General features: G+C 40.5%; 1 protein-coding gene across 8 annotated transcripts in view; it reads left to right on the top strand.

Annotated features, from left to right (window-relative positions):
• TANC2 (tetratricopeptide repeat, ankyrin repeat and coiled-coil containing 2) overlaps window positions 1-25,899 on the top strand; it is a 374,683-nt gene that overhangs the window by 330,230 nt on the left and 18,554 nt on the right. For all 8 annotated transcript variants that reach the window (XM_024130199.3, XM_028499426.2, XM_024130198.3 and 5 more), the window contains 6 exons: window positions 4,058-4,166; window positions 11,191-11,313; window positions 11,888-12,124; window positions 16,494-16,679; window positions 19,142-19,235; window positions 25,623-25,756. In XM_024130199.3, the coding sequence (XP_023985967.1) occupies window positions 4,058-4,166; window positions 11,191-11,313; window positions 11,888-12,124; window positions 16,494-16,679; window positions 19,142-19,235; window positions 25,623-25,756 (883 nt within the window). The remainder of the gene's footprint in view (window positions 1-4,057; window positions 4,167-11,190; window positions 11,314-11,887; window positions 12,125-16,493; window positions 16,680-19,141; window positions 19,236-25,622; window positions 25,757-25,899) is intronic.

A 25,899-nucleotide genomic window follows, 5' to 3' on the forward strand; every position in this document is an offset into this window, starting at 1 on the left:
CCGATGCAGGGGACATGGGTTCGTGCCCCGGTCCGGGAAGATCCCACATGCCGCGGGGCGGCTGGGCCCGTGAGCCATGGCCGCTGAGCCTGCGCGTCTGGAGCCTGTGCTCCGCAACGGGAGAGGCCACAACAGTGAGAGGCCCGCATACCGCAAAAAAAGAAATAAATAAATAAAACTACAATGAGGTATCACTTCACACCTGTCAGAATGGCCATCATCAAAAAATCTAGAAACAATAAATGCTGGAGAGGGTGTAGAGAAAAGGGAACCCTCTTGCACTGTTGATGGGAATGTAAATTGATACAGCCACTATGGAGAACAGTATGGAGGTTCCTTAAAAAACTAAAAATAGAACTACCATATGACCCAGCAATCCCACTATGGGGCATATACCCTGAGGAAACCATAATTCAGAAAGAGTCATGTACCACAATATTCATTGCAACACTATCTACAATAGCCAGGACATGGAAGCAACCTAAGTGTCCATCGACAGATGAATGGATAAAGAAGATGTGGCACATATATACAATGGAATATTCCTCAGCCATAAAAAGAAACGAAATTGAGTTATTTGTAGTGAGGTGGATGGACCTAGAGACTGTTATACAGAGTGAAGTAAGTCCGAAAGAGAAAAACAAATACCATATGCTAACACATATATATGGAATCTTAAAAAAAAAAAAAAAAGGTTCTGCTGAGCCTAAGGGCAGGACAGGAATAAAGACACAGACATAGAGAATGGACTTGAGGACACAGGGAGGGTGAAGGGTAAGCTGAGACGAAATGAGAGAGTGGCATGGACATATATACACTACCAAATGTAAAACAGATAGCTAGTGGGAAGCAGCCGCATAGCACAGGGAGATCAGCTCAGTGCTCTGTGTCCACCTAGAGGGGTGGGAGGGAGACACAAGAGGGAGGAGAAGTGGGGAATATATGTATATGTATAGCTGATTCACCTTGTTATACAACAGAAACTGACACATCATTGTAAGGCAATTGTATTCCAATAAAGATGTTAAGAAAAAGAAAAGAATAGTAAAGTACAAATGGAAATGCCAGCATGTAATGGAAATTGCTGTTTTACCTTTTGTGTCCTCAACACCATAAGCTTTGAGTCCGGTGAACTGATCAGAATCATTATTTTATGAATAACGTAATATGCTTTTATCCAAAAAGAAATAAACTATTGTTGTCACCTTCATCTTTTCCTTGACCCATATGGCTTGCTGTTTCCCCTCAGTGCCTGATCAACAATAACAAAAGCAAGCGCTGTCCTCTGTAGCTGGCTGAAATGCATACTAGAGAGATGGAAGCATCTTCCCAGGGTGTCCTAGTCACGGTAGTAAAGTAAATGCACTAGGGCAAGTCAGTTCTGTGTCTAACTGACAATTCATATCCTTGTCAGACATGAGCTTTATCCTTATTCCTCACTGGCATGGATTCTCATTAATGGCCTGAAGCGTAAGTGGTGGATCATATTCAGGAGTTCTAGTCACTATGTACAGCCATGGATGAGACACTTAATGTAATAATTCTTACACCAGGGAGACTACAATAATTTCATTGCTAATAACTGGTTAGGATTTCGAGAACTTGAGTTAGGGAACATTTGTAAATGGTTCTCATTAACTTCTGTTAAAATAGCCTACCAACTACATTGGGCTTTCAAGGGATATATAAAAGTTCAGTAGCAATTTCTAGATTTTGTGAGTGTGAAACAACCCTGGGCTCATATCTTCAGATGACACTGATGATTCCATACAAGATACAGTTGTCTCAGACATTCTCGCAATTAAATAACTTTCTTTTCTTTATGGTTAGTCTTAGCTGATCAAGTAAGATGACCTGGTATCCACTAGAATTCAGAAATTCTATGAAGCCAAAGGTTAGAACATGGTAGAATTGCTTTTTAAAGTTTTATACGATGATTCCTACCTAAGATGTCCCATCCTCTGTTCTCCAAGTTCTTTACTGAAGCTTAATAAAAAGGGAGGGAGGAAGGGAGGAAGGAAAGGTAGAAGGAAGGAAGGATATGTTTGTTTTTCAGACTTCAGTATTAGACATCTTCAAATGTTAAACCTGGCAGAGTAGCCAGGCTGTGTTAAATACGAGAGAAAATCATCCAGTAGACATTTGGGCCTCCTCTCAGTAAAGTGTCACCAACAAAAATTCGCTTGCTGTTTTTTCTTCTGTTTGATTAATTCATTAGGCTTGAAACTGAGATAACAGTTTGATTTCCCTCCTCTATGACACTCTAAGTGAAAGGAGTAAAAGAGTTGTGTTGTCAGTAGCATAGAGAACTCTGCTGACACTAACCTGGTTGGGGAGTAGAGAGACAGTTCTAAGTGTCACAGTTCCTACAGACTACAGCAAATGTGGTAAGAAGGCACAGCCCAAAGGTGACCCAGTATCCTTTTTTTAATGTCCGATCTTGCTTCCAAAAAAAAAATTTTTTTTAATAAATTTATTTTTCTATTTATTTGTTTTATTTTTGGCTGTGTTGGGTCTTCGTTGCTGTGCGCGGGCTTTCTCTAGTTGCGGTGAGCGGGGGCTACTCTTCATTGCGGTGCGCAGGCTTCTCACTGCAGTGGCTTCTCTTGTTGCGGAGCACAGGCTCTAGGCGTGCAGGCTTCAGTAGTTGCGGCATGTGAGCTCTAGAGCACAGGCTCACTATTTGTAGTACACTGGCTTAGTTACTCTGTGGCATGTGGGATCTTCCCGGACCAGGGCTCGAACCCGTGTCTCCTGCATTGGCAGGCAGATTCTAAACCACTGCGCCACCAGGGAAGCCCCCCAAAAAATTTTATTGAGAATTTTTATGTGCAATACACAACGTTTGGCACTGGAGAATATAAACAACTCGGGATTTCTGTCATAAATGTAAATAAAAATACACATACACAATCCTGCATGTATACACATACCTTACATACATACACATATACATATATGCATTCACACTTAAAGGCATATATCATTAGTATGCTTTGAGCTGGAAGAAATAGAAAACATCAACTCAAATGGATTAAACAATAAAGAAGTTTATCACTTCATATAACAAGTAGTCCAAAATTAGGGCCGCTTCTGATGCTGTACAGTTAAGACTCAGGCTCTATTTTTCAGCAGTTCTCTTAGCTTAGCCTTTTTGTTGGCTTTGTCTTCAGGCCAGCTGACCACATGATTACAGGAGGGCTGTGGCAGTACTGAGCATCCTGGGCAGATAAGACAACATGCAGAGGCAGAGAAAAGGGTTTTCTCTTTCATGAACAGATTGGCGATCTGTTGACAAGGAGATGGGGGGTGAGAATGATGCCATCAGGAAACCTACAGTCTAGTAGAGGAGAGAGCATGTTAATAGTGTGGTAGACACTGTACTAAAGGCGTATACAACTGATGATGATTGCACCAAAGACAGCGTGCTGTGTTCTCGGCTGGGAGAAAATGTTAGAAAGGATAGAGGCTTGGTAGAGGCTGATCAGAGAAGACTTCACTTGGGGAAGAGGTTGTTAATCCAGTTTGGGACATGTTGAGTTTAAGGTACTATAGGACCTCTAGGTAGAGAAATCCAGTAGACAGTTGAGGTATATTGATCTAAAGCTGAAACATCTAGATAGAGAAAAAGATAATAGGGTTTAGGTGGTGGCGAAGGCTCTGAGGACGGATGAGCTAAATCCAGAGGACACACTAGGACCAAAAATGAGATCCTGAGGAAGCAACACTGACTTTTAAAGCATGGGTGAAATAAGAGGAGTTGACAGAGACAGAAAATAAAAATGGATCTTTTAATGCCATCTATGTGTGGGATGGGTGTAAGCCAACTAGGAATGACATTCTGTGATATTCACACATGTGATTTGGGTAAAGGACTGGTAAAAGCTAGGAACCTTTCACTACCCGTTATTTGCCCAATAGCAGGTGCCCTTCCCTAAGAAACTGGTTGAATGAGACAGAGTTTCATTGGAGGTATGGCTAGACCTGAACAGTCGTCCACCCAGAGGAGAATTGGAGCATTAAATTCTCTAAACTGGGTCTCTTTTTTTTTTGGCAGGAGTGGTCACACATTACTTGCCTTCTGGTTTTCCCGCCAAGAGGGAAAACTAAACCGACAGCAGACAATTGAACTGGGACATCACATCCTCAAAGCACACATTTTTAAGGTAATTAAAGAAGTTGGAGGTGTTTTTCTTTCCATTTCCATCAGGCTTTCCTTAACACTGTGTGTATGAAGCTACTGTTACGTCAGCGTGGCCCCTGCTTTCTGAAATCAGTTTGTTGCAAAATTGGTCCATCTCCTAAAATTTCTGACCTGTTCCTCCCTAGGACTTTGAAAGAAAGCCACATTTGTCATCTCCCGGTTTAGTGGATTGCTAGGCATTCCAGGAAAGGTACATGTATAATCATTTAGGTAAGAAGCATATACACATACACATGTGTACTCCATATATGACCCACCATCTCCTGAGAAGAGTCACGTTGTAGCATTAGTTGCAGGTTTTCACAATGTCTAAAAAAAGTCGCTGGGAGCAGTTTACTCTCTCAGTGTTCTCATAATTGTTTTAGTGAAGATTTTAATATTCCTGGTGCTGTGATTTTCAAACTCTTTGTCTAGAACCAGCTATAACCTTCCTTTAAGCTACTTCCCCCATTCTCTCTTCAAATTATAATCCGAGTTTTTCGCAGTAGTTTCAAAACTTTTAAGGACTCCAAGCATCAGCCTCCCTCTCCCAACATCCACACAGCTGGAGTGGAGGACCCAGAGGAGGGCACGTAATTCATTTGTTTGTGCTTGTATGCATTCATTTGTTTATTCAGTGCTTACTGAGGCATTGTACTAGGTACTAGGGATACACAAACCAAAAATATACAGCCCCTAATCTCAAGGAATTTGTAGTCTAGATAGCAGTTGTGGGGCAAAGGATAGAAGTCAAGGATGAAATTTTTTTCCTGATTTTCCTAGCCCACAGCTTACTATTTCATCTGCCACCTACAATCCCTACAATCTCTTCAGACCACTTTTGCTGCTCCCAGATTGAGAAATACAGAGATCTTAAATAGTCCTCTGGCTTGGACTTCCCCCAAGAGATACTGTTAAAGATAAAACAGTTCTGTTCTCTTCAGAGAGAAAAATGGCATTAAGGGCAACTTCAAGAGCCTAGCAAATTCTTCCCAGAATATAAGTACACAGCTAGAGAAGCCTTTTCATCAGATGGACAGAAGTAAAACCCACAGTGACAAGTCCTTTATTTGACTCATAATTGTCTTATTAATAAATCACTCTACCAAAAATGACCTTACCTAGTGACATTACTTAATGGGAGCAGAGTGAGACTATTTTATTTTAACAGGCAAGGTGTCTCATTCCAATTTCAAGTGGACCGAAAAGTATCTGCTACTTCTACAAACTCTGAGATGAGCATCCTTCAATTAGAGGGGAAAGTAGCTTAGGTATTAAACATCACTGCTTTAAACGCTTGAACATTTGGCATCACTCTCTGCCTAGGATCAGATGCAATGAAGATGATGCCTATCTTTATGCCCTGCACCATAAAATAAATACCACATGAAACAGATAAATGATGGGAAGTTTCATTTGATCCCCTGTGACTTTATCCACTACAGGGAGACCTACATTTATTTATTTTTTTATATGCCCATGGCTTATTTATTTTATAACCAGACATTTGTACCTCTTGATTCCTTCACCTACTTCATCCTCCCCACAACCCCCTCCTCTCTGGCAACCACCATCCTGTCATAGAGACCTACACTTAAACCATACACTCCTGTCACTGACATAGTTTTATCTTATGTTGCTGCAGACAACATGGTTGCCTGAGATAAGACTGGCTCCGTGTGTGATTCAGGCCATAAATACTCGGGTGTATAGCATGTGGTGATGACATGACTGCAAGCTGAAGAATGTGGACTCAGACCATGGTTTTCCTGATGCTGCACTTTTCAGGGTCCTTTAAATGCAGTGTGCTCCCTGTTGATAGACTTAAGCTTCTTTCAGACTGCCAGAATTCTCACTTCCTATCAGCTGAGGGTCATGAAAAGGCAAAGACAGACTCAATGCTTAGACTCAGCGCCACTTAGAACTGCCAATCAGCAGTGACATATAGTCCAATTCATATTTCTTTCCAATTAATTTTAAATTTCCCTTATTTTATCTTTGTTCATGAAAAATTACATATGATGGCATTAATCACCTTAAAAATATGAGGTTGAGTGTCTGTAATTCTGGATATTTGGTATATTTACAGAGTTGTGTAATTATTACCACTATTAGTACATTTCCATCACCTTAAAAATAAACCTTGTGTCCATTTGAAGTCACTCCCCATGAGCTTCCCCCAACCCCTGGCAACCACTAATCTACTGTCTATAAGTTTGACTTTTCTGGACATCTAGTATAAATAGAATCATACAATCCATGGTTGTCTATGTCTGGCTTCTTTCACTTAGCATGATGTTTTTAGAGTTCATCCATGTTGTAGCATGTATCAGTACTTCATTCCTTCTTATTGCCACATAATACTCCTTTTTGTTTATCCATTCACTAGTTGCACATTCCAGTTGTTTCCACCTTATGGCTGTTGTGAATAATGCTGCTATGAACATAGCATACAGGTTTTTTTTTTCCTCTTTTTATTTTTTTAAAATAAAATTAGACATGTTAAAGTGAATAACTCATTGGCATTTAGTACACTTACAATATTAGTGTTCAGGTTTTTGTGTGGACATGTCTTCAGTTCTCCCAAAGGAGTGAGAGGTCTGAGTCCCTCATCAGGCTCCCCAGCCTGGGTGTCCTGAACCGGGAAGATGAGTCCCCAGAGCATTTGGCTTTGAAGGCAAGTGGAGATTACTTTTGGGAGTCCCAAAGAGCTGCAGGAATAGAGTGGCTAAATGGACTGAAAAAAAAAAAAAAGACCTGTATATATGCTGCCTACAAGAGACTCACTTCAGATCAAAGTTATACAGACTGAAAGTAAGGGGATAGAAAAAGGTATTCCATGCAAATGGAAACAAAAAGAAAGTTGGGCTGGCATTACTTATACAGAATAGACTTTAAAACAAGAACTAACAAAGAAGGGTAAAGGGATCAATGATACATAACGATAAAGGAGTAAAGGGATCAATCCAACAAGATGTAACAATTGTAAATATGGATGCATAGTAGCACGTAAATACATAAAGCAAATTTTAACAAACATAAAGGGAGAAATTGACAGTAATATAATAATAGTAGGGGACTTAATACCCCACTCATATCAATGGACAGATCATCCAGACAAAATCAACAAAGAAACACTGGGCTTAAATGACAATTATGGAATTAATAGATATGTACAGAACGTTTCATCCAAAAACAGCAAAACACACACTTTCTTCAAGTGCACATGGAACATTCTCTAGAATAGAGCACATGCTATTCCACAAACAATTCCCAATAAATTTAAGAAGATTGAATTATATCAAGCATCTTTTTTGACTACAGTGGTATGAGACTACAAATCAACTATAAGGAAAAAAACTACAAAAAACACAAACATGTGAACTCCAAACAACACACTACTAAACAACCAGTGAGTCACTGAGGAAATCAAAGAGGAAATCAAAAAGTATCTAAAGATAAATGAAAATGGAAACACAATGATCCAAAGTCTATGGGATGCAGCAAAAGCAAGTCTAAGAGAGAAGTTTATAGTGATAGAAGCCTACCTCAGGAAACAGGAAAAATCTCAAACAATCTAACCGTACATGTAAAGGAACTGGAAAAAAAAGAACAAAACCCAAAGTTAGTAGAAGAAAAGAAATCTTAAAGATCAGAGCAGAAATAAATGAATAGAAAGAATAGAAAATAGAAAAGATCAATGAAACCAAGAGCTGCTTCTTTGAAAAGACAAACAAAATTGATAAATGTTTAGCCAGACTCATGAAGAAAAAGAGAGGGCCCAAATAAATAAAATCAAAAATGAAAGAGGAGATGTTACAACAAATACCACAGAAATACAAAGGAGCATAAGAGATTACTACAAACAATTATACACCAATAAAACGGACAACCTGAAGAAACAGATAAGTTCCTAGGAACTTACAATCTCCCAAGACTAAATAAGGAAGAAATAGAAAATATGAACAAATTGATTACCAGTAATGAAATTGAAAATTGAATCAGTAATTAAAAAAAAAAACTCCCAACAAACAAAAATCCAGGACCAGACAGCTTCACAGGTGAATTCTACCAAACAGTTAAAAGAGTTAATGCCTATCCTTCTCCAACTGTTCCAAAAACTTGAAGAGGAAGGAACACTTCCAAACTCATTCTGTGTGACCAGCAACACCCTGATACCAAAACCAGACAAAGACACCGCAAAGAAAGAAAATGACAGGCCCAGATCACTGATAAACATAGATACAAAAGTTCTCAACGAAATATTAGTAAGCCGAATTCAATAATACATAAAAAGGATCATACACCATGATCAAGTGGGATTTAACTTAGGGATGCAAGGATGGTTCAATATCTGCAAATCAATCAACATGTTACACCACATTAACAAAATGAAGGATAAAAATCATACGATTATCTCAGTAGATGCAGAAAAAGCTTTTGACAAAATTCAACATCGATTTATAATAAAAAGTCTCAACAGAGTATACAGAGGGAACGTACTTCAACGTAATAAAAGTCATATATGACAAGTCCATAGCCAACATCATCCTCAATGATGAAAAGCTGAAAGCATTTCCTCTAAGATCAGGAACAAGACAAGGATACCCACTGTCACCACTTTTAGTCAACATAGATTGGAAGTCCTAGCCACAACAATCAGACAAGGAAAAGAAATAAAAGGCATCCAAATTGGAAAGGAAGACGCAAAATTGTCACTGTTTGCAGATGACATGATACTATATATAGAAAATCCCAAAGATGCTACCAAAAACTGTTGGAACTAATCAGTTAATTCAGTAAAGTTGCAGGATACAAAATTAATAAACAGATACCTGTTGTGTTTCTATACACTAATAACGAACTATTGGAAAGAGAAATTAAGAAAACAATCCCATTTACAATTGCATCAAAAACAATAAAATACCTCGGAATAAATCTAACTAGAGCAGTAAAACACTTGTACCCAGAAAACTATAAGACATTGATGGGGCTTCCCTGGTGGTGCAGTGGTTGAGAATCTGCCTGCTAATGCAGGGGACACGGGTTCGAGCCCTGGTCTAGGAGGATCCCACGTGCCGTGGAGCAACTGGGCCTGTGAGCCACAGCTACTGAGCCTGCGCGTCTGGAGCTTGTGCTCCACAACAAGAGAGGCCACGATGGTGAGGGGCCTTCACACCGCGATGAAGAGTGGCCCCCGCTTACCACAACTAGAGAAAGCCCACACACAGAAATGGAGACCCAACACAGCCGAAAATAAATAAATAAATAAATAAAAATTTTTTTAAAAAAGACATTGATGAAAGAAATCGGAAACTACACAAACAAATGGAAAGATATACCATACTCATGGATTGGAAGAATTAATATTGTTAAAATGACCATACTACCCAAGGCAATCTATAGATTCAGTGCAATCTCTGTCAAAACATAAAAGGCATTTTTCACAGAACTAGAACAAATAATTCTAAAATTTGTGTGGAAATGCAAAAGACCCTGAATAGCAAAAGCAATCTTGAGAAAGAAGAACAAAGCTGGAGGTATCATGCTCCCTGGTTTCAAACTATACTACAAAGCTACAGTAATCAAAACAGTATGGTACTGGCACAAAAACAGACACATAGATCAATGGAACAGAACAGAGAACCCAAAAATGAACCCACACTTATATGGTCAATTAATCCATGACAAAAGAGGCAAGAATATACAATGGGGAAAAGACAGCCTCTTCAATAAATGGTATTGGGAAAACTGGACAGTTACACACAAAAGAATCAAACTGGACTACTTTCTCACAAAGCAAACAGAACAGATTAAGTTTTTAAAAAGAATACCTCCTCAGGTCTACTTTGTGGTTCCCAAACTTCATTGTTAATATCTTGCGGCCCTCAGGATTTCCTGCTTTAACTCACTTGACCCAGATATTGGCAGAATAGTAAGAAGATTGCTGGGAATTCCCTGACGGTCCAGTGGTTAGGACTCTGCACTTCCACTGCATGGGGCCCAGGTTCAATCCCTGGTCGGGGAGCAAAGATCCTGCAAGCCACGCTGCATGGCCTTAAGAAAGAAGAAGAAGATTGCCAGAGAATCTTGCCATCACAGCAGGAGATTTTAAAAAGCAATTTATTCTAACTTCCTTTTGGAGAAGTCCAAGTAAAAGGGGCAAACATTAGTACATACAGTGGGACTTAGGCGAGTCATACTAGAGAAAATTTGATGCTGATGGCAGTCAAACCTATGTTGTTTCCCTGAGGATGAACAGATGTGATTATTTTAGGCTATGTTAGGGTGAGCAATGCTAGCTACTATAACAAACCTGCAAAATCTCAGTGACTTAACAAAGGCTTATTTTTCACTTTCGTTGCAGTCCAGTACAGATCATTGGGGAGGCTTCTTCCACGTAGTAGTTCCAAAATCTCCTAGGGCCTCAGGATCCTCCATTGGATCATCTGGCCTGCAATCAAGAGGAACAATAGAAAGTGTGGAGAAACAGGGAATTTGCGGCCAAGGCTGGACATGACATATTACTTCTGCCCACATTTTATTAGCCAGAAGTCAGTCCCATGGCCCACATAACTGTAAAGGAGGCTGGGAGATACAGTTTTCACAAATGCCCAGGACGGAAATGAGATGGAGATCAGTGATCACACTGCATTATCTCTGTTACCGTGTATACTTTACTAACTTGAATTTAAGAGATTGATTCAAGAAGGCTAATAGAAAAGATCTGGGGGGAGGGGGGATTATATCCAGATATAGCAGAAAAGAGAGATATTAAGTAGATTTGTTGCCGCAGACTGCCAAGGTAGAGACAGTTTAAGTTAGCCTGTTCCTACAGGACTAGTCTTCGTCTACATCAGTGGATTGGCTTTGTTATGCCTGGGTATTGTTTGAGCAAGACTCTGTTCTCATTTGTTAGTACCACAAACCTAGAGGCTCCTAACTTACTACTGATGGTACTTTTTAGCTGGGCTAATGATTTAATTGTCTCTATATTTCTTTTTCAGGGTTTGAGTAAAAAAGTTGGAGTATCATCCTCCATCCTCCAAGGTCTCTGGATCTCCTATAGCACAGAGGGTCTTTCCATGGCATTGGCATCTTTACGAAATCTCTATACTCCAAATATAAAGGTAAGTGATAAATTACAGTCAGATTAAAGAATTAACTATGAAAACCTAAAACCTAAAACTAGGAGGACATTTAAGTAGCTATTTAATCGATCTTTGACTTGCCTTAGACTGTCTCCTATTAATTAACCTTTTACTGATAATTTGATATATTTTACATTTTGTTGAAGTTGAAGTTGAGTTGAAGACCAAACCTATTGACCTTGCACCTTGTATAAGATGACTCTGATTGTAGATTAAGTCCTGCTGCTTCTAGGGAGTAAGTCATTCTTGGACCACCTTTGTTTTGTTAGGGGTTTTTTTGACTGACAGCTCACTTAGTGGAGACTCTGACAGCACTACAGTATGGGTGATGGTTGACTTTAGTTACTGAGCAGTTTATATAAAGGAGACATTTCACAGCCCTTTCCAAAGGCAAGGTATTGAAAAAGGAACAAATGAAGATTTTGAAAGAAAGCGGTTACTAAATGCTTCTGGGCACTTATTGTGGGGTCCCAGAGGACTTAATAAAAGATGACTAATAGGATATAACTGATATTTATGTGAGTATTATTTCTGTTTATTCACTTATTTCTAGGTCAGCCGACTGCTGATTTTGGGAGGTGCCAACATTAATTACCGGACAGAGGTTTTAAATAATGCTCCAATTCTATGCGTCCAGTGTCATCTTGGTTACACAGAAATGGTGGCCCTGCTGTTGGAGTTTGGGGCCAACGTGGATGCCTCCTCGGAAAGCGGCCTGACTCCTCTGGGCTATGCTGCAGCCGCAGGCTTCCTAAGCATTGTCGTGCTGCTGTGCAAGAAACGGGCCAAGGTAGTGGCTGTCTGGCTCTGCTGCCTTTTCTTCTTCCCTTTTCTTTCTTCTTGCTATAGACTCTTCCTTATCCTCCTGTGTTACCTACTGAGTGTAGGTAGAATACATCAGATCCTATTAAGGAGCAGATCAAAGGGAGAACTAGCTCTGATTACACCCTACTGTTGCCCACTTGCCATGGCCGGTTCCATGCTGCATCTGCACACAGTTCTAAAACTTTTGAGAGGCGCTTAGGAAACTGCATTTATCAGCAGCCACAAAAAGTCCCTACCTAACAACCAAGAAATTCTCTCTTGAGTTCAGAGTGAGGAAAGAGAAGTGGGGGAGCAAGGAGATGGCACTGTGAAGTCTGAACTGAATGGTGCCTCTAGACTCTAAGCCTTTCATGTTAGAGTCTTGAAGACACCCCTGAAGAGGTATGGGGAGAAGATGATTCTCTCTGACCAGAGGAACTCAGAAGTGTTTCTATTAGTGTATTTTAATTCTCTCAAAACATTTCTGAAAAATATATTTGCTTTATAGTATCTCAAAGGCCACTGATATAACTCAATTTCAAAACATTGGTGAAAAGAAAAATGCTGGTCTCAAAAATGTAGGCCTCTGGGGAACATTGTAGCCCAATGATATTTTGTTTCCATCCTGAAAACAAACTGAGGATTTTGGTGGTTTTGCAGTGAAATGTAAGTAATAGGTATGACCTCGTTCTGAGGTGTCCAGTGTTCTTACCAGGGAAGAACTGTGTCTCCTGAGACTCCTTTGGAAGCTGGGACCTGGGAACCTCAGTGAAATCTCAGAGCTGTAGATGTTAACTGTGACACAGGAATGATTCACCTGTAATGTCTTAGTCATTTGAATGAACACCTCTAGAAACAGAGTGATAACTGGGCCTTATTATTACTGCTGTGAATTCATATTCTAATCTCAGCTGGGTCTTTCCTGTTGCTCAGATATCATTTTATTCATCTCTTATTTTCCCCAGAGCAGATAAATAAATCATTTGTGATCTTTTCAAGACCCTATCAAACCTCTTTTGCCCTCCTACGACTACCAAGATTGAGTTTATCTCACTGTGCCTCTATCTCAAAACTCTATTAATCCTTACCTACACTCACCTTTACTTCTGCCTCAGAGGAGGAAGTGTTTACCTTCCTTTCCAGAATGCTTGCCTCCACTATATATATTGTGTTTTTCTTTTTTTTTTTTTTTCCGGCAATGCCGCACAGCTTGCAGGATCTTAGTTCCCGACCAAGGATGGAACCCATGCCCCCTGCACTGGAAGTGCAGAGTCCTAACCACTGGGATGCCAGGGAATTCCCCATCTATATTTTTTAATCTCAGTATGTTGCTCTTTCTCTCACATCATTTCATTCTTTTTCTAAATTCACACTACCTTTCTTCTCAGTTTCTACAACCTATGAATGTCTTATTTAACCCAAAAGAGAAACTCCCTTCTCTCTCCTAACCAGAAGCCACCATCCCATCTCTTCCCACCCATGTCCACCAAGCCTGTCCTAAGAGTCATCTCTACTTGCTACCACTGCTTCCTTACTACTCCTTAACCACTTGTGGTCTGGCTTCCGTGACAGAAAGAGGAGGCAAGTCATTAAAATCATAAACTTTGGCTTCAAGCACGACCTGGTCAAAGCCTGCATTCACACTTGCTTTCTCTGAGGGCTTGGACGAGTCATTTGACCTCTCTCAGTCTCACTTGTTTAACCTAGAAACAGGATTAAGAGGGGCATTGTGACAATTAAAAGTGATCGAGCCTTTTTAAACAGAGATGAAGTCTCTTTTAGTCTCATGCAGTGCCTAATAAATAATATCCTTAAAAAAAAACAAACACACCCCAACCTCTTGGCATTCAACTGAAGCTGCTCTCAAAAGTCACTAACAACTGCCAATTGCCAAATAAAGTAACTATTTCTCATTTCTCACCCCTCTAAACCACTTAAGTATTTAGCCAGTTATTTTGTTGCATAACGGAATTGAATGTTCTTCAATTACAGTTGGTCTGATATTTTCTCTTCATTAGATTGAGTTTGTATGTTTTTGGCAAGCACACCACAGACATGATGCTCTGCCCTTATTCATGCAGCACTGCAGGAGGTGCGTGATGTTGAGATCTCATTACAGGGGATGTTAACCTCTATCACTTGGATAAGGTGGTATCTTCCAGGTTTCTCAACCTGAAGTTACTGTTTCTCCCATTTGGAATTAAGATGTATCTTTTAGGGAGATGCTTTCACATTAGGCAGATACCTTGTATCTTTTTTTTGTCCACTAATTTTTTTGTCCACTAATTTCGGATCCTTCCATTGATGGGTCCATTCTTGCTGCAGTAATTATTGCTATGATATTTGCATAATAGTGATTTTCTATTTCCCTCTTCCTTCTACATTTATCAACTGGAATTCTGCTGTAAGGAAGAGCTGTCCCTTCTCCTCAATGTATTCATTTATTCATTTACTTATAGCACTATGGGTTCCTGGATATTTATTTTATTCTATGATCTATAACTCATTGCTGGTATTTTCTTTTTTTGCTCAAATTGCCCCAGATTTGGCCATTGGGAGCTTCTTCACGTTGGTTCCTGTGTCCTTTCAAGCCCGCCCCCCACATTATTTCATGAGTGCTTCTGTACTTTCTGGCACCACAAGATGTTCCAAACTCATCTTATGCTATTACTGTCCAGCCCTGGAATCAACCATTTCCCCAAGAAGCCAAGGGTTCTTTTAATTAATTCCTTTCGTTTTTAAAAAATACAGTTCTGAACATGAAAATTCTCAGTGACTCTCCATTACTTATTAAAATTCAGACCACTAGCCTGGCATTCAAAATATCCATGCTCTTGTCCCAAAAGACCCTCTCAACTTTGTAGTTTGAACTCCCCCTTAATGTAGTTTACCCTTCAAAAACTAGAATTAATCATTTCCTATCCCAGCCAGTTGAGATAGCCCTTTTCTTAGTCCATTTGGGCTGCTGTAATAAAATACCATAGACTGAGTATCTTATAAACATTTCCTTCTTACAGTTCTGGAAGCTAAGTCCCCACAGCATGGTGCCAGTAGATTCGGTGTCTGGTGAGAGCTTCCTGGTTTACAGACTGCCTTCTCGCTGTGTCGTCCCAAGGTGGAAGGGGGCAAGCAAGCTCTCTGGGGCCTCTGTATAAGGATACTAATCCCATTCATGAGGGCTCTGCCCTCATGACCCAATCACTTTCCAAAGGCACCACCTCCTAATTACCTCAGGGGTTAGAATTCCAACAAATAATGGTGGGAGAACACAGACATTCAGACCATTGCACCTTTCCCTCTGAATCTGTTCCTGATTCTGGCTGGAAATTCTCTGAAATTTTATTGCACCTTTGCTTTCCTTCTGACATTTATTATATTACACCTTTGTTGGACAAGTTTTTGTTGTATTGGTCGCGTCGCACCTATCTTGTTCAAAACTTTGAGAGTAGAATCTATATTTTACTCTCTTATTTACCTTTTTATCCTATCGTGTACCTTGTACATGGTAGGCATTCAGTAAACATTTGTTATATGGATGGCCAGGTGGAACTAAAGCTGGAGAGAACCAGATACAGAACTTAGGCTTCAAGTGCTCTAACTACCACTGGAAAATAACCTGCCCACCTGCCAGAAAAGGCTGTTCATCTGTTGAGACTTGTAGCTGGGGACCTTCTGGTAGATTGACCTTAGTCAGCCTTCTCTTTCAGCCTAAACTTGTAACCAGCACTGCAACTGTAAAAACTGCTGTTGGAACATAGTCTAGCATTAAGTTCCAAGTACCTCTAGCCATTTTGGCCAGATGGTTGAGATTCTGCCCTCCCACTGGAAGAGAGCAGTGGCCTTTGCCAAAGCATAGTGGTCAAATGTGTGATTCATGATATGAGATGTTTTGCTTCTTTGGAAGACCAAAAAATTTGAGCTTCAAAATTTTTTTCTTCCCTTTCATGATTTCAAACAGTTTTTTGTGCCAACGCAGCTTACAAGTCTTTCAAATTTGGGTCTAAAAAGAACTACTTGAGGACAAGGGAGAGTGTACCTCAGGAAAACAAAGCTGGAGCTGGGAGTTTTGGTGTTTTGTTTTGGGGGTTTTTTTTTTTTTTGGTTTCTTTTGATGTGAAAACAAAAGCCTGACGTTATGCAAAGAGGTTCTCCCCAGAGGGGCATCTCCCAGAGTTGTAGCTCAGTGAAGATCTAGCCTGAGTAGGAGAGTATCTTCTAATTTTTCTCAGGGATTGGTCCAAGGAATAGGAGAGGATGAATCTTAGTAGTGCAGACCTGTGCAGTGGGCTGATGTGACTAGATTGGGAATACAGCCACAGTCTTTTTCACATAGGTTTCTCTGTCCCCTCCTGTAGGTGGATCACTTGGATAAGAATGGGCAGTGTGCCTTGGTCCATGCTGCACTCCGAGGTCATCTGGAGGTTGTCAAGTTTTTGATTCAGTGTGACTGGACAATGGCGGGCCAGCAGCAAGGGGTGTTTAAGAAGAGCCACGCCATCCAGCAGGCCCTCATCGCTGCAGCCAGCATGGGTTATACTGAGGTAAGAAAGCAGCGGATAAGGTTTGGGGGGTTTTTTCAAGCTATGTATTGAAGGACCTAGGAAACCAGGAAAAAGGGGTTGCATTATTATAAAATTGCCAGCCTAGGGCTTCCCTGGTGGTGCAGTGGTTAAGAATCCACCTGCTAGTGCAGGGGACACGGGTTCAAGCCCTGGTCCAGGAAGATTCCACATGCTGCAGAGCAACTAAGCCTGTGCACCACAGCTACTGAGCCTGCGCTCTAGAGCCCGCAAGCCACAACTACTGAGCCCACATGCTGCAACTACTGAAGCCCACGCGCCTAGAGCCTGTGCTCCGCAACGAGAGAAGCCACCACAATGAGAAGGCCGCACACCGCAACGAAGAGAAGCCCCCGCTCACTGCAACTCGAGAAAGCCCGCGCGCAGCAACAAAGACCCAACGCAGCCAAAAATAAATTTTTAAAAAAATTTGTCAGCCTAATTCATGTGAATTAGGTTTTTGGTCATTGATCTGAGGAGTAGGGAGATTCCAGGGTACCTAGAATTATGTTGGAAAGGACCTTGGGAATTATCTAATCTGATTCCTCCCCATCTTTCCACCCCTATTTAACAGACAATGACTCTAGGCTCAGGGGGATTATTTTTTGACCTGTGTTCACATGGGTAGGCAGAGTGGAATGGAAAGGGCACAACAGTTGGAATCTCAGAAGGACCAGGTTTGAGGCCCAGCTTTCCTACTCATCAGCTCTGGACCTTGGGCAATTTACCTAATCTCTTAGAACCTTAGTTTCCCACCAGTAAAGCGAGGCTAATAAATTCTTTTTTACAAGATTGATATGAGATGTAAACTGTTAAACACTGTGCAGATGGTATTTTTGCTAATTTATTTATTAATGAAAGTAATAATACAGTGGCAAAATATGTGGAACTGGTAGTGTTCTAGGAAATGTGTGACAGCCAGCTCTGGGGAGGGGAGGGGAGTGGAGTGGAGCAAAAGTGTGTGTGTGTGTGTGTGTGTGTGTGTGTGTGTGTGTGTGTCTGTGTGTCTGTGTGTGTGTGTGTGACAGCCAGCTCTGGGGAGGGGAGGGGAGTGGAGTGGAGCAAAAGTGTGTGTGTGTGTGTGTGTGTGTGTGTGTGTGTGTGTGTGTCTGTGTGTCTGTGTGTCTGTGTCTGTGTGTGAGTGTGTGTGTACATACAGACTTAAATTTACTATAAATTTTACTGATATTTAAAAAAATGTTGCACACAGTTTACAAATAATAATGAATTGTGTAATACTCTTAATTGAATGCTTTTGTTGATTTTTGCTAAATGTATATCCGTACCCAGCCTGTGGTTACAACTCAACCATGATTTGATAAATGAAGTTGCACCCCTGTTTGCTCTTTTCCCAATAATTTTGTCATTAAATCTGATGTGCGATCTACTGTTAAACTACTTCTCACCCTCATACAAATTATATTCATTAAACTGGAACCTCTTTTAGCTTTAGCACTAAATCAAATCCTCATTTACAAAGTTTGCCAATTTCCAGGGTATAAATACCCCCACCATGGCTGATTTCAAGCTGCCAATGTGACATCACTGAACACAAAGTTTCAAAGAGATGCACAGGAGCACACCATTATATAAAATTTCCACCATACAGATACAGTAAATATAAATAACCTGACGAGCATAGATAATAGTAAAATGTAATTAAATAATTAAGAAGTTATAACATTTGCTATTTTAACCTTTTTTAATATTTCTTTGTTATTTAATTTTTAATAAACATCTTTGTTTACTGACTGGCTTGCAAAATTCCAAAAATTTAACAGTCCACTTTCATGGGCCAGTACAAGTTGGCTCGCCACTGCTTGAGATGCTTCAGTGATACAGCTACTCCATCAGCTGACCTGACGTATCACCAAGGGAATATTAAGTAAAATTGGAAATTTTATTATCTATAGAAGGTTTTTTAGCTCTCTCTACAGTCAAATTCCTGGAAACAGAGCTGTCACTTTCCTTTGTTGTTAGCAGCCATTCTCCTTTTATTATCCCCAAACAGTCCTTGTAATTCCAAGAGGAAAAAAGAAGATAATAGCTCCGCTCTGAAAAACTACAGGCCCTCAGTTTTCTTCATATTTATTTTCTGGGTTTTGTTTATTGATTTTTTTTCCTGTTTATTTCTTGGTAGCATTTTTATTAGGAGGACGAGGGTTTGCTTTTTTAACTCAAATGTGATAAATATGTGATTTTTAAAAGTCACGTGCTATGTAAGTTAATTGTGTTCAAGGGAAACATGTAAACTGTACCTGGTAGAACAAATGCTCATCATGGCAGCTTTGGGTTTTTATGCGAGGACAGTCAGTTCTGATTCCTTTTGTGTGCAAGAGAGAGCGTGACCCTTGGGTATCCGGGTATCTTCCAAACCTCACAGGCTAGTATCAGTAGTATAGTTTTCCACCTGACCTTTGAGCTGACACAACTTCTTTTTTCAGATTGTCTCCTACCTACTTGATCTTCCGGAAAAAGATGAGGAGGAGGTGGAGCGAGCACAGATCAACAGCTTTGACAGTCTCTGGGGAGAGACAGGTACCTCTTGCGGACACCTCTCTCTTCTCTGTGAATGTGTCATGTCTGTGTGGAGATATTCTCTGCATCTCACACCCTGATTTTTTTCTCTGCCAGACCCAAGGTGGCAGTCTCTGTCTTATGGCTATTGTGTTGGAGACTGATTCAGCCAAAGTAAAAAGTCACACAGTTTCCTTCTTTCAGTCCTCTTTCCCTTTGGATGCTCCATGCCATTAGCCCCAGAGTCTTCTTTCAGACAAAACCTTCCCCCGCTCTCGTTTCCAAATATTTTAAAAGACTGAAAGTTTCCTTACAATGTGCCAAACCATAGCAGAAAATAATTGTGAACTTTTTTTTTCCTGTGATCCTTATAGCAGTTAGGAATAAATATTTCTCCTGTAGCTATAAACCAAGAAGTTAAATTTTTATCAACGCCTCTGGCTTACTGAACCAAGTGTTATCATGGCGGAGTGGTCCTGACATGGTTAAACTGATACGTCATGAGTACAGTTGCTATCAGGAGGCAAAATGAAGGTCCCCCCATAGGGCACAGCCCTGCGCAGTCTCCCACGATCTGTAGCAAAGCCATTTCTATATTGCTTGGTACTTACTCCACAAACAGAAGCCTCTTCCTTGTGGCCTTGGCAGGAAATGATTGTTGTCTTTCCCTCAAGTCTAAACTGGAACATCTGGAAAAACATTAGTAACCTTTTATGTGTTTTTATGAAACCCGGGCAGTAAAAACTGTAGAGTCACCACAGATATGTGTCGTGTTTGCCAGGATAAGTAGACCAACACTGAGATGGCCGATTGTAGGGAGAACATTTTACTAAACAAGAAGGGGATATGCTTTGGTTAGGGTCAGAATGTTATTAAAAATGAGAAGATGCTTGAATTCACTTAAAATGTATAATTACCTATTGAACTGTGATGTTTCCACACATGGCAGTAATCTTATATAGGTTTCATGGCTTCTTTAACATCGTGTAGAATGGTCCAGAGCTCAGGAATTTGCTTCTCAAACAATCCCTCCCTCTGTCAGAGCCAAAGGGAGCAGATGCCGGGCAGCTGCAGCTTAAGAGCCCATGACAGATTAAAGGAAAATGTGCAGCTGGCAACAGCTGCTGTCTCTGGGGCCCCACCCTGAGGGAAGCTAGAGGACAGACTGAGGGGAAGGGGCTGGCCAGGACGCCAGCAGTTGTGGAGTGTGCATCCTGAGGCCTGGAGCTGCGGGAGAGACATGATGGTTTACATCCCGTCAGCACAGCCTCCCCGGCACAGCCCCGCCGTTCCTCCCAGAGTCTCCCGTTGCCAGGCTACACGTGTGCAACCCTAACCCTAACTGGGGAGCGCAACAAAAAGTAGTGGCCCGATGGCAATAATGGACAGGAATTACAAGACTAACAATCATAGTGATGAATATCACACACATCCTAGTGCTGTCCTTGAAAGAATTCCTTAAAAATGTTCAAGAAGGGTGTGAACTAAGTGGAAGACTTATTTTTATTGATATGAATTTCTTATTAGAATGAAACTTTACGGCCTCAGGACTTGTAAAAGATTTCCTGCTTTAAAGTGTGCAATAAAGTTTGTTACATTAATTTTCTTACATACATACCGTATCTCAATATTGTAAAAAAAAAAAAATCAAAGTTTCATGTCAGTTTGCTTGTAGTCAGAATTGTGTTGTGTTTAATTTGATATTTATATGAACTAATTTCAGCATTATGAACACAAGACGTTATCTAAATATGAGTTAGAATGAAATGCATTTGTAATATAATTTATAGAGCTATAAAAAGCTATTTGACTTCAGAAAAATTTCTGGGAAATAATGTCTTTGCTATGTTAAAAAATGTCCCTACAACTCACCACTAGTGTAGAGTACACTCTGAGTTGCTTTTCTGTCTATAGTGATGGATTTACCACGTACACATGTTTCTTTTTAACTTACAGCACATAATCATTTCAAATTTATAATGACTCATTGAATTGTGACGTTTCCTCCAATGGCAAAATCTTATACAGGTTTCCCTTGCATAGAGAATGAAGATCTATGACCTGCAGCCAGCTGGTTAGGGTCTCATATCTGCAGCCCTGGCCTAAACAACCCAATTTTTCCTTAGGGAAAATATGATGGTAATGTTTCCAACAATTTTTATCATTTACTGTATTAAATCCAAAACACCGGTAACAATAAGAAACTATATAACCATTATTTTATGTGCCATTCCAAAAAAAAAAAAACCAGAAAGAAAAACCCTCTGCCTGTAAAACTGACACAGTTCTTTTATTATCACATCGATTATAAGATGCAACCTGACTCTGAGATGTTAAAAATGGGGAGGGAAGAAAGTACATCTTAGAATCAATGAAATAGTCTTAGCATATAGTGAACTATTTATTGAGGTGTAATTTTTACATATCAGATTTTCTAAAAGCAAGTCACTGGAATATCCTGGTTGTCTTTGTCCTCCTTTTATGGCCTTTTTGTCCTTCCAGAGAGCACCTTCCTACATCGAGCTTTTACCATCTGGCTGACCCCCTCCCATCCTGCAGGGTTTTCACAGATTTCTTATGGAACAGAAATCTGTTCCAACACAGAAGAAAGGCAATCACGATGACAAGATTGTTCACCAATCCCTCCTCTCCTTTGTCTTACAGCTATAGAACAGAACCAGCATTAAAAGCTTCTAGCAACTCTGGAGAGCCTGAGCCATCCATGGCCCAAAAGTAGCAAAAATTCAGATAATAAACAAGATACCATTAATTCATTCCTTCATCATCTTTTGCCTAGATTATTGCAACTACTTCCTAGCTGATCTTCTTGTCTCTGGCCTCACCCTTTTGTGATTTATCTCCCAGACTTCAGCCACAGTGATCTCTCGAAGCAAAAAACTGTCCATGTCACTTTCCTGCTTACCACCCTTCATTGACCACCTGTAACATTAATGTAGCATAAAAAGGGACTTCCCTGGTGGTCCAGTGGTTAAGACTCCACGCTCCCAATGCAGGGGGCACAGGTTCGATCCCTGGTCGGGGAACTAAGATCGCATGTGCTGTGTGATGCGGCCAAAAACAAAAAAGCTAGCATAAAAAGACGTGTCATGATCTCTAGCATCATCTGTTGCCTGTCTTCTCAAGTAGGAGTTAAACGTGCCGTTCCCCACCTCAGTGCCTTTATACGTGCTCTCCCTGTGCCTAGAATGCCTCCCTGTTGTTGTTGCCTATAAGTCTCCTATTTCTCTTTCAGCATCTGGTTTAGATTGTCATCTCTTCCTGGAGACCTTCTCAGACACTTCTTCCTCTGTGCCACCTCCAGACAACCCCCATGGACTGACCTCTGTTGTGCTTATCACACTGTATAGTAATGTATTTGTTTGTCTGTTATCCTTATTCAACCCTGAGTTCCTTGGGCGCCAACAGTATCTGACAAATAGCTCTATAAATGTTTAATTAATGTTGTTTTGGATAGCAGTGATCAGTATATGTCTTCCCCACCCACCTCCATCCCATCCGTCTTCCATGACCTGTCTGTGCTGTACGCTTTCAAGGTTGAGCAGAGATAAAAGAACCATTTGCTTCTCTGCATTCCACTTAGCATCAGCAGCCCATCGAAGCCGACTTCGGCTGTTTCCTCAGCTCTGAGCTGTATCCTGTCTGTCTCTGCAAACTCCTTAGCTGTTTCCCTTTGAAAAAGGACCGTTTATTTCCGATAATCTCATCAGATGCTGACACGCTAGGGAACAAATTCTGTTACTGGTCTCTTAGGAAGAGAGATTTGGCTCCAAACTGTTAACATTTGCTCTAAGAATCCGTTGGTTGTTTTACAGAACTGGCTTTGCCTTAATCGTCTCTCTTTCAAAAAGTTTTAACGGTTTTTGATAAGACCTATATAAAATCCAGCCAAAGCAACTCCTTGCTCTTGGATTTTGAAAAGTACAGACCCAATTTTCCATAGTTGTGTTGTTCTGAGATGAAGTTGGCCAGCTGTGTTAATGACCATGTCCAGATATCAGCTGGAGATTCCTGCCAAATTACATCATAACCTAAGTAACAGAGATGGTACAACAAAGAAAAAGGCCGAATGGAACATTCCCTCTCATATAAGCATGTTGTCCAGTGGGTTGAGATGGGCCAGCCCCCAGCAACATGACTCCAGGTTAGAGCAGACAGTATATAAGTTTAGCTTTCAGGATGGGCACTGCTTGTGAATTTTCATCTGTGTTCTGTGAACTAGCATCATTGACGAGAGGCTTGATTCTGATGTACTGTCTGTATTTTCTCCAGAGTGCTATAAATTCTTGCGTGAAAAAAAATGTATTTGCGCACACACACACACACACACACACACACACACACACACACACACACACACACACACACACACCACCCCACACCATACACAAGACATTGAAAGGGAGGTTTGCTGTAACCCTGCCCCGTGGTAGCTACTTTAAACTTGGGAGAGTTAGAAATTTTCCAAACCCTTTGTTTCATGTACCAACGAGATGATTCTTATGGTTCCTAGCAAGTGTCTAACCCAGTCAAGTTCTTTCTTTTTCCCCAGCTTGACTGAGATATAATTGACATACAACATTGTGTAAGTTTAATGTATACAGTGTGATGATTGCCAGTCAAATTCTTAAGCTACTCTTGTGTTCTGACCCAAGAACTAAAGTTTGTTTGTTTTTTTCCCCCCTGAACTATTAGAAATGTGAACTTGGAAAAGAGGGAAAATCACTTTGATTTAAAGAACAAGAGACAAAACTTCTCAGTCAAGTAAACAATCAAACCCATCAATACTTGTAACTTGTCCATTCGGGACTTGGAAATGACCCTCACCTCCGATAGGATGAAGCCTCTGCCCTTCTGTGAGGAACAGGACGGAAATGCCTATGTTAAGAGTTCTGAAAAAATACACATAAGACAAGGCCTAGATACATCTAGTTTAAGATCTTCTAAAATTGCCACGTTTTCCTTCATAAGCCCTTCTGTCCTTGAGGAAGGAAAAGATTACTTTGAAGGTTTATCTCAGTGGAAATTACAGGTAGTTTTAGTTTTGCATATGAGTCAGTTGTGGATAAATTTGGCCAAGCTCAAAGACAAAATGCCTTAATTTGCACTTAAATGAAAAAAATCACAAGTGACCATTTGATTTGAATTTCAATTGCTTCCCTGATTAGATACCAGCATTTGCACACTGAAATATTATCTGCACCTGCCAAGTATTATCTTCCTCTGATTTGTCATTGGAGTAGGTGGCCACAATAAAGGAAGGACCTGCTGACTACCACATCCGTTTTTCAAGTCTGTGTGGGGAAAAAGGTCTCCATACTCTTTCTTTAAAAGCATAACTCCTGCCATTTTCTAACAGTGTTTACCATCTTCCCTGCCCTCATCCATTTAAAACACTGAGTGTACACATTTGAGACCCCTGGTTAAGAAACAAATACATATTTGTTCAAATATGGACTTAGTAGAAAGTATATCGACAAATTCCTCTTACTGCTATTGAAATAGTACTCAAAGGATGAAATAAGCACCCTTAGAATCTCCAGTGTATCAGAGATCATAAACAGTGGACAGTAGCACAGAAGGAAGAATGTTTATGTTTCTTCCTGCTGTATGTCCTATATCCTCGCTATAGCTGTTCTTTATCTGTGACTCCATTATCCTGTATTCAGAAGAAAAGAGCCTTTGTCACACTTCTCTCATCTTTAAGACTATTACCTTGAACAGTTTTGACCCTCCTATGAAAGTGGTCACACATGTACTAGAAACTTCTGTCTCAACTGATGAAAAAAAAAAAAAGAATGAAAACTGGCCCAAGGCTCTTAGACTGCAACTCCTTTTTTTTCTTTTTTTTTTTATATTTTTTATATATTTTTATTGTAAATACTCCCTTAAAAGCAATCCAGGAAACTGTCATTTAAGAAATCAACAAAATTAAGACTGCAATTTCTGACTGGTTCTCTGAGTTTAAGGGCCCAGGAGTAGATATTGGCCAGAGGTGGCTCCTAGCTAACTCTCGAAGACCTTAGTCTGCAAAGACCCTTCTCTGCATTCTTACCCATGCACATACCAGTAAAAGGTTTGTAGCTGGGACAAGGTACCAAAAAAGAGAGGGATTAAAAGCAGAGAAGACAGTCTGGGTAGGAAACATGAAACCAAGTAAGTTTGGTCAAAGGTGATTTTTTTCAATAAAATTATTATAATTGTCTCCATATATTTAAGCCCTTTTATTTTTCTTTGAAAATTTCCTTCATGGCAAAAGTAGCCAAAATCATCATTCTTGGAGGTAAAGTAGCAATTACATTCATCAAACACAGGTATGCTGCCCTGCTTAGCCTAGAGGGCTGGAGAGGGCAAGACCCCCTGTCCTCACTCTGTGCTCTCTGCCCTTAGCCCTGACAGCTGCAGCCGGAAGGGGCAAACTGGAGGTGTGTCGTCTGCTCCTGGAACAGGGGGCGGCAGTGGCCCAGCCAAACCGCCGAGGGGCAGTACCCTTATTCAGCACCGTTCGCCAAGGCCACTGGCAGGTAAGCAGGCAGCTACTTCCAGTGCCCCAGGCAGGGGTGAGTTCTGGGTGGGAACTTCTTTTTTTTTTTTTTTAACATCTTTATTGGAGTATAATTGCTTTACAATGGTGTGTTAGTTTCTGCTTTACAACAAAGTGAATCAG

The sequence above is a fragment of the Physeter macrocephalus genome, chromosome 14, assembly GCF_002837175.3.
Source record: "Physeter macrocephalus isolate SW-GA chromosome 14, ASM283717v5, whole genome shotgun sequence".
NCBI lineage: Eukaryota > Metazoa > Chordata > Mammalia > Artiodactyla > Physeteridae > Physeter > Physeter macrocephalus.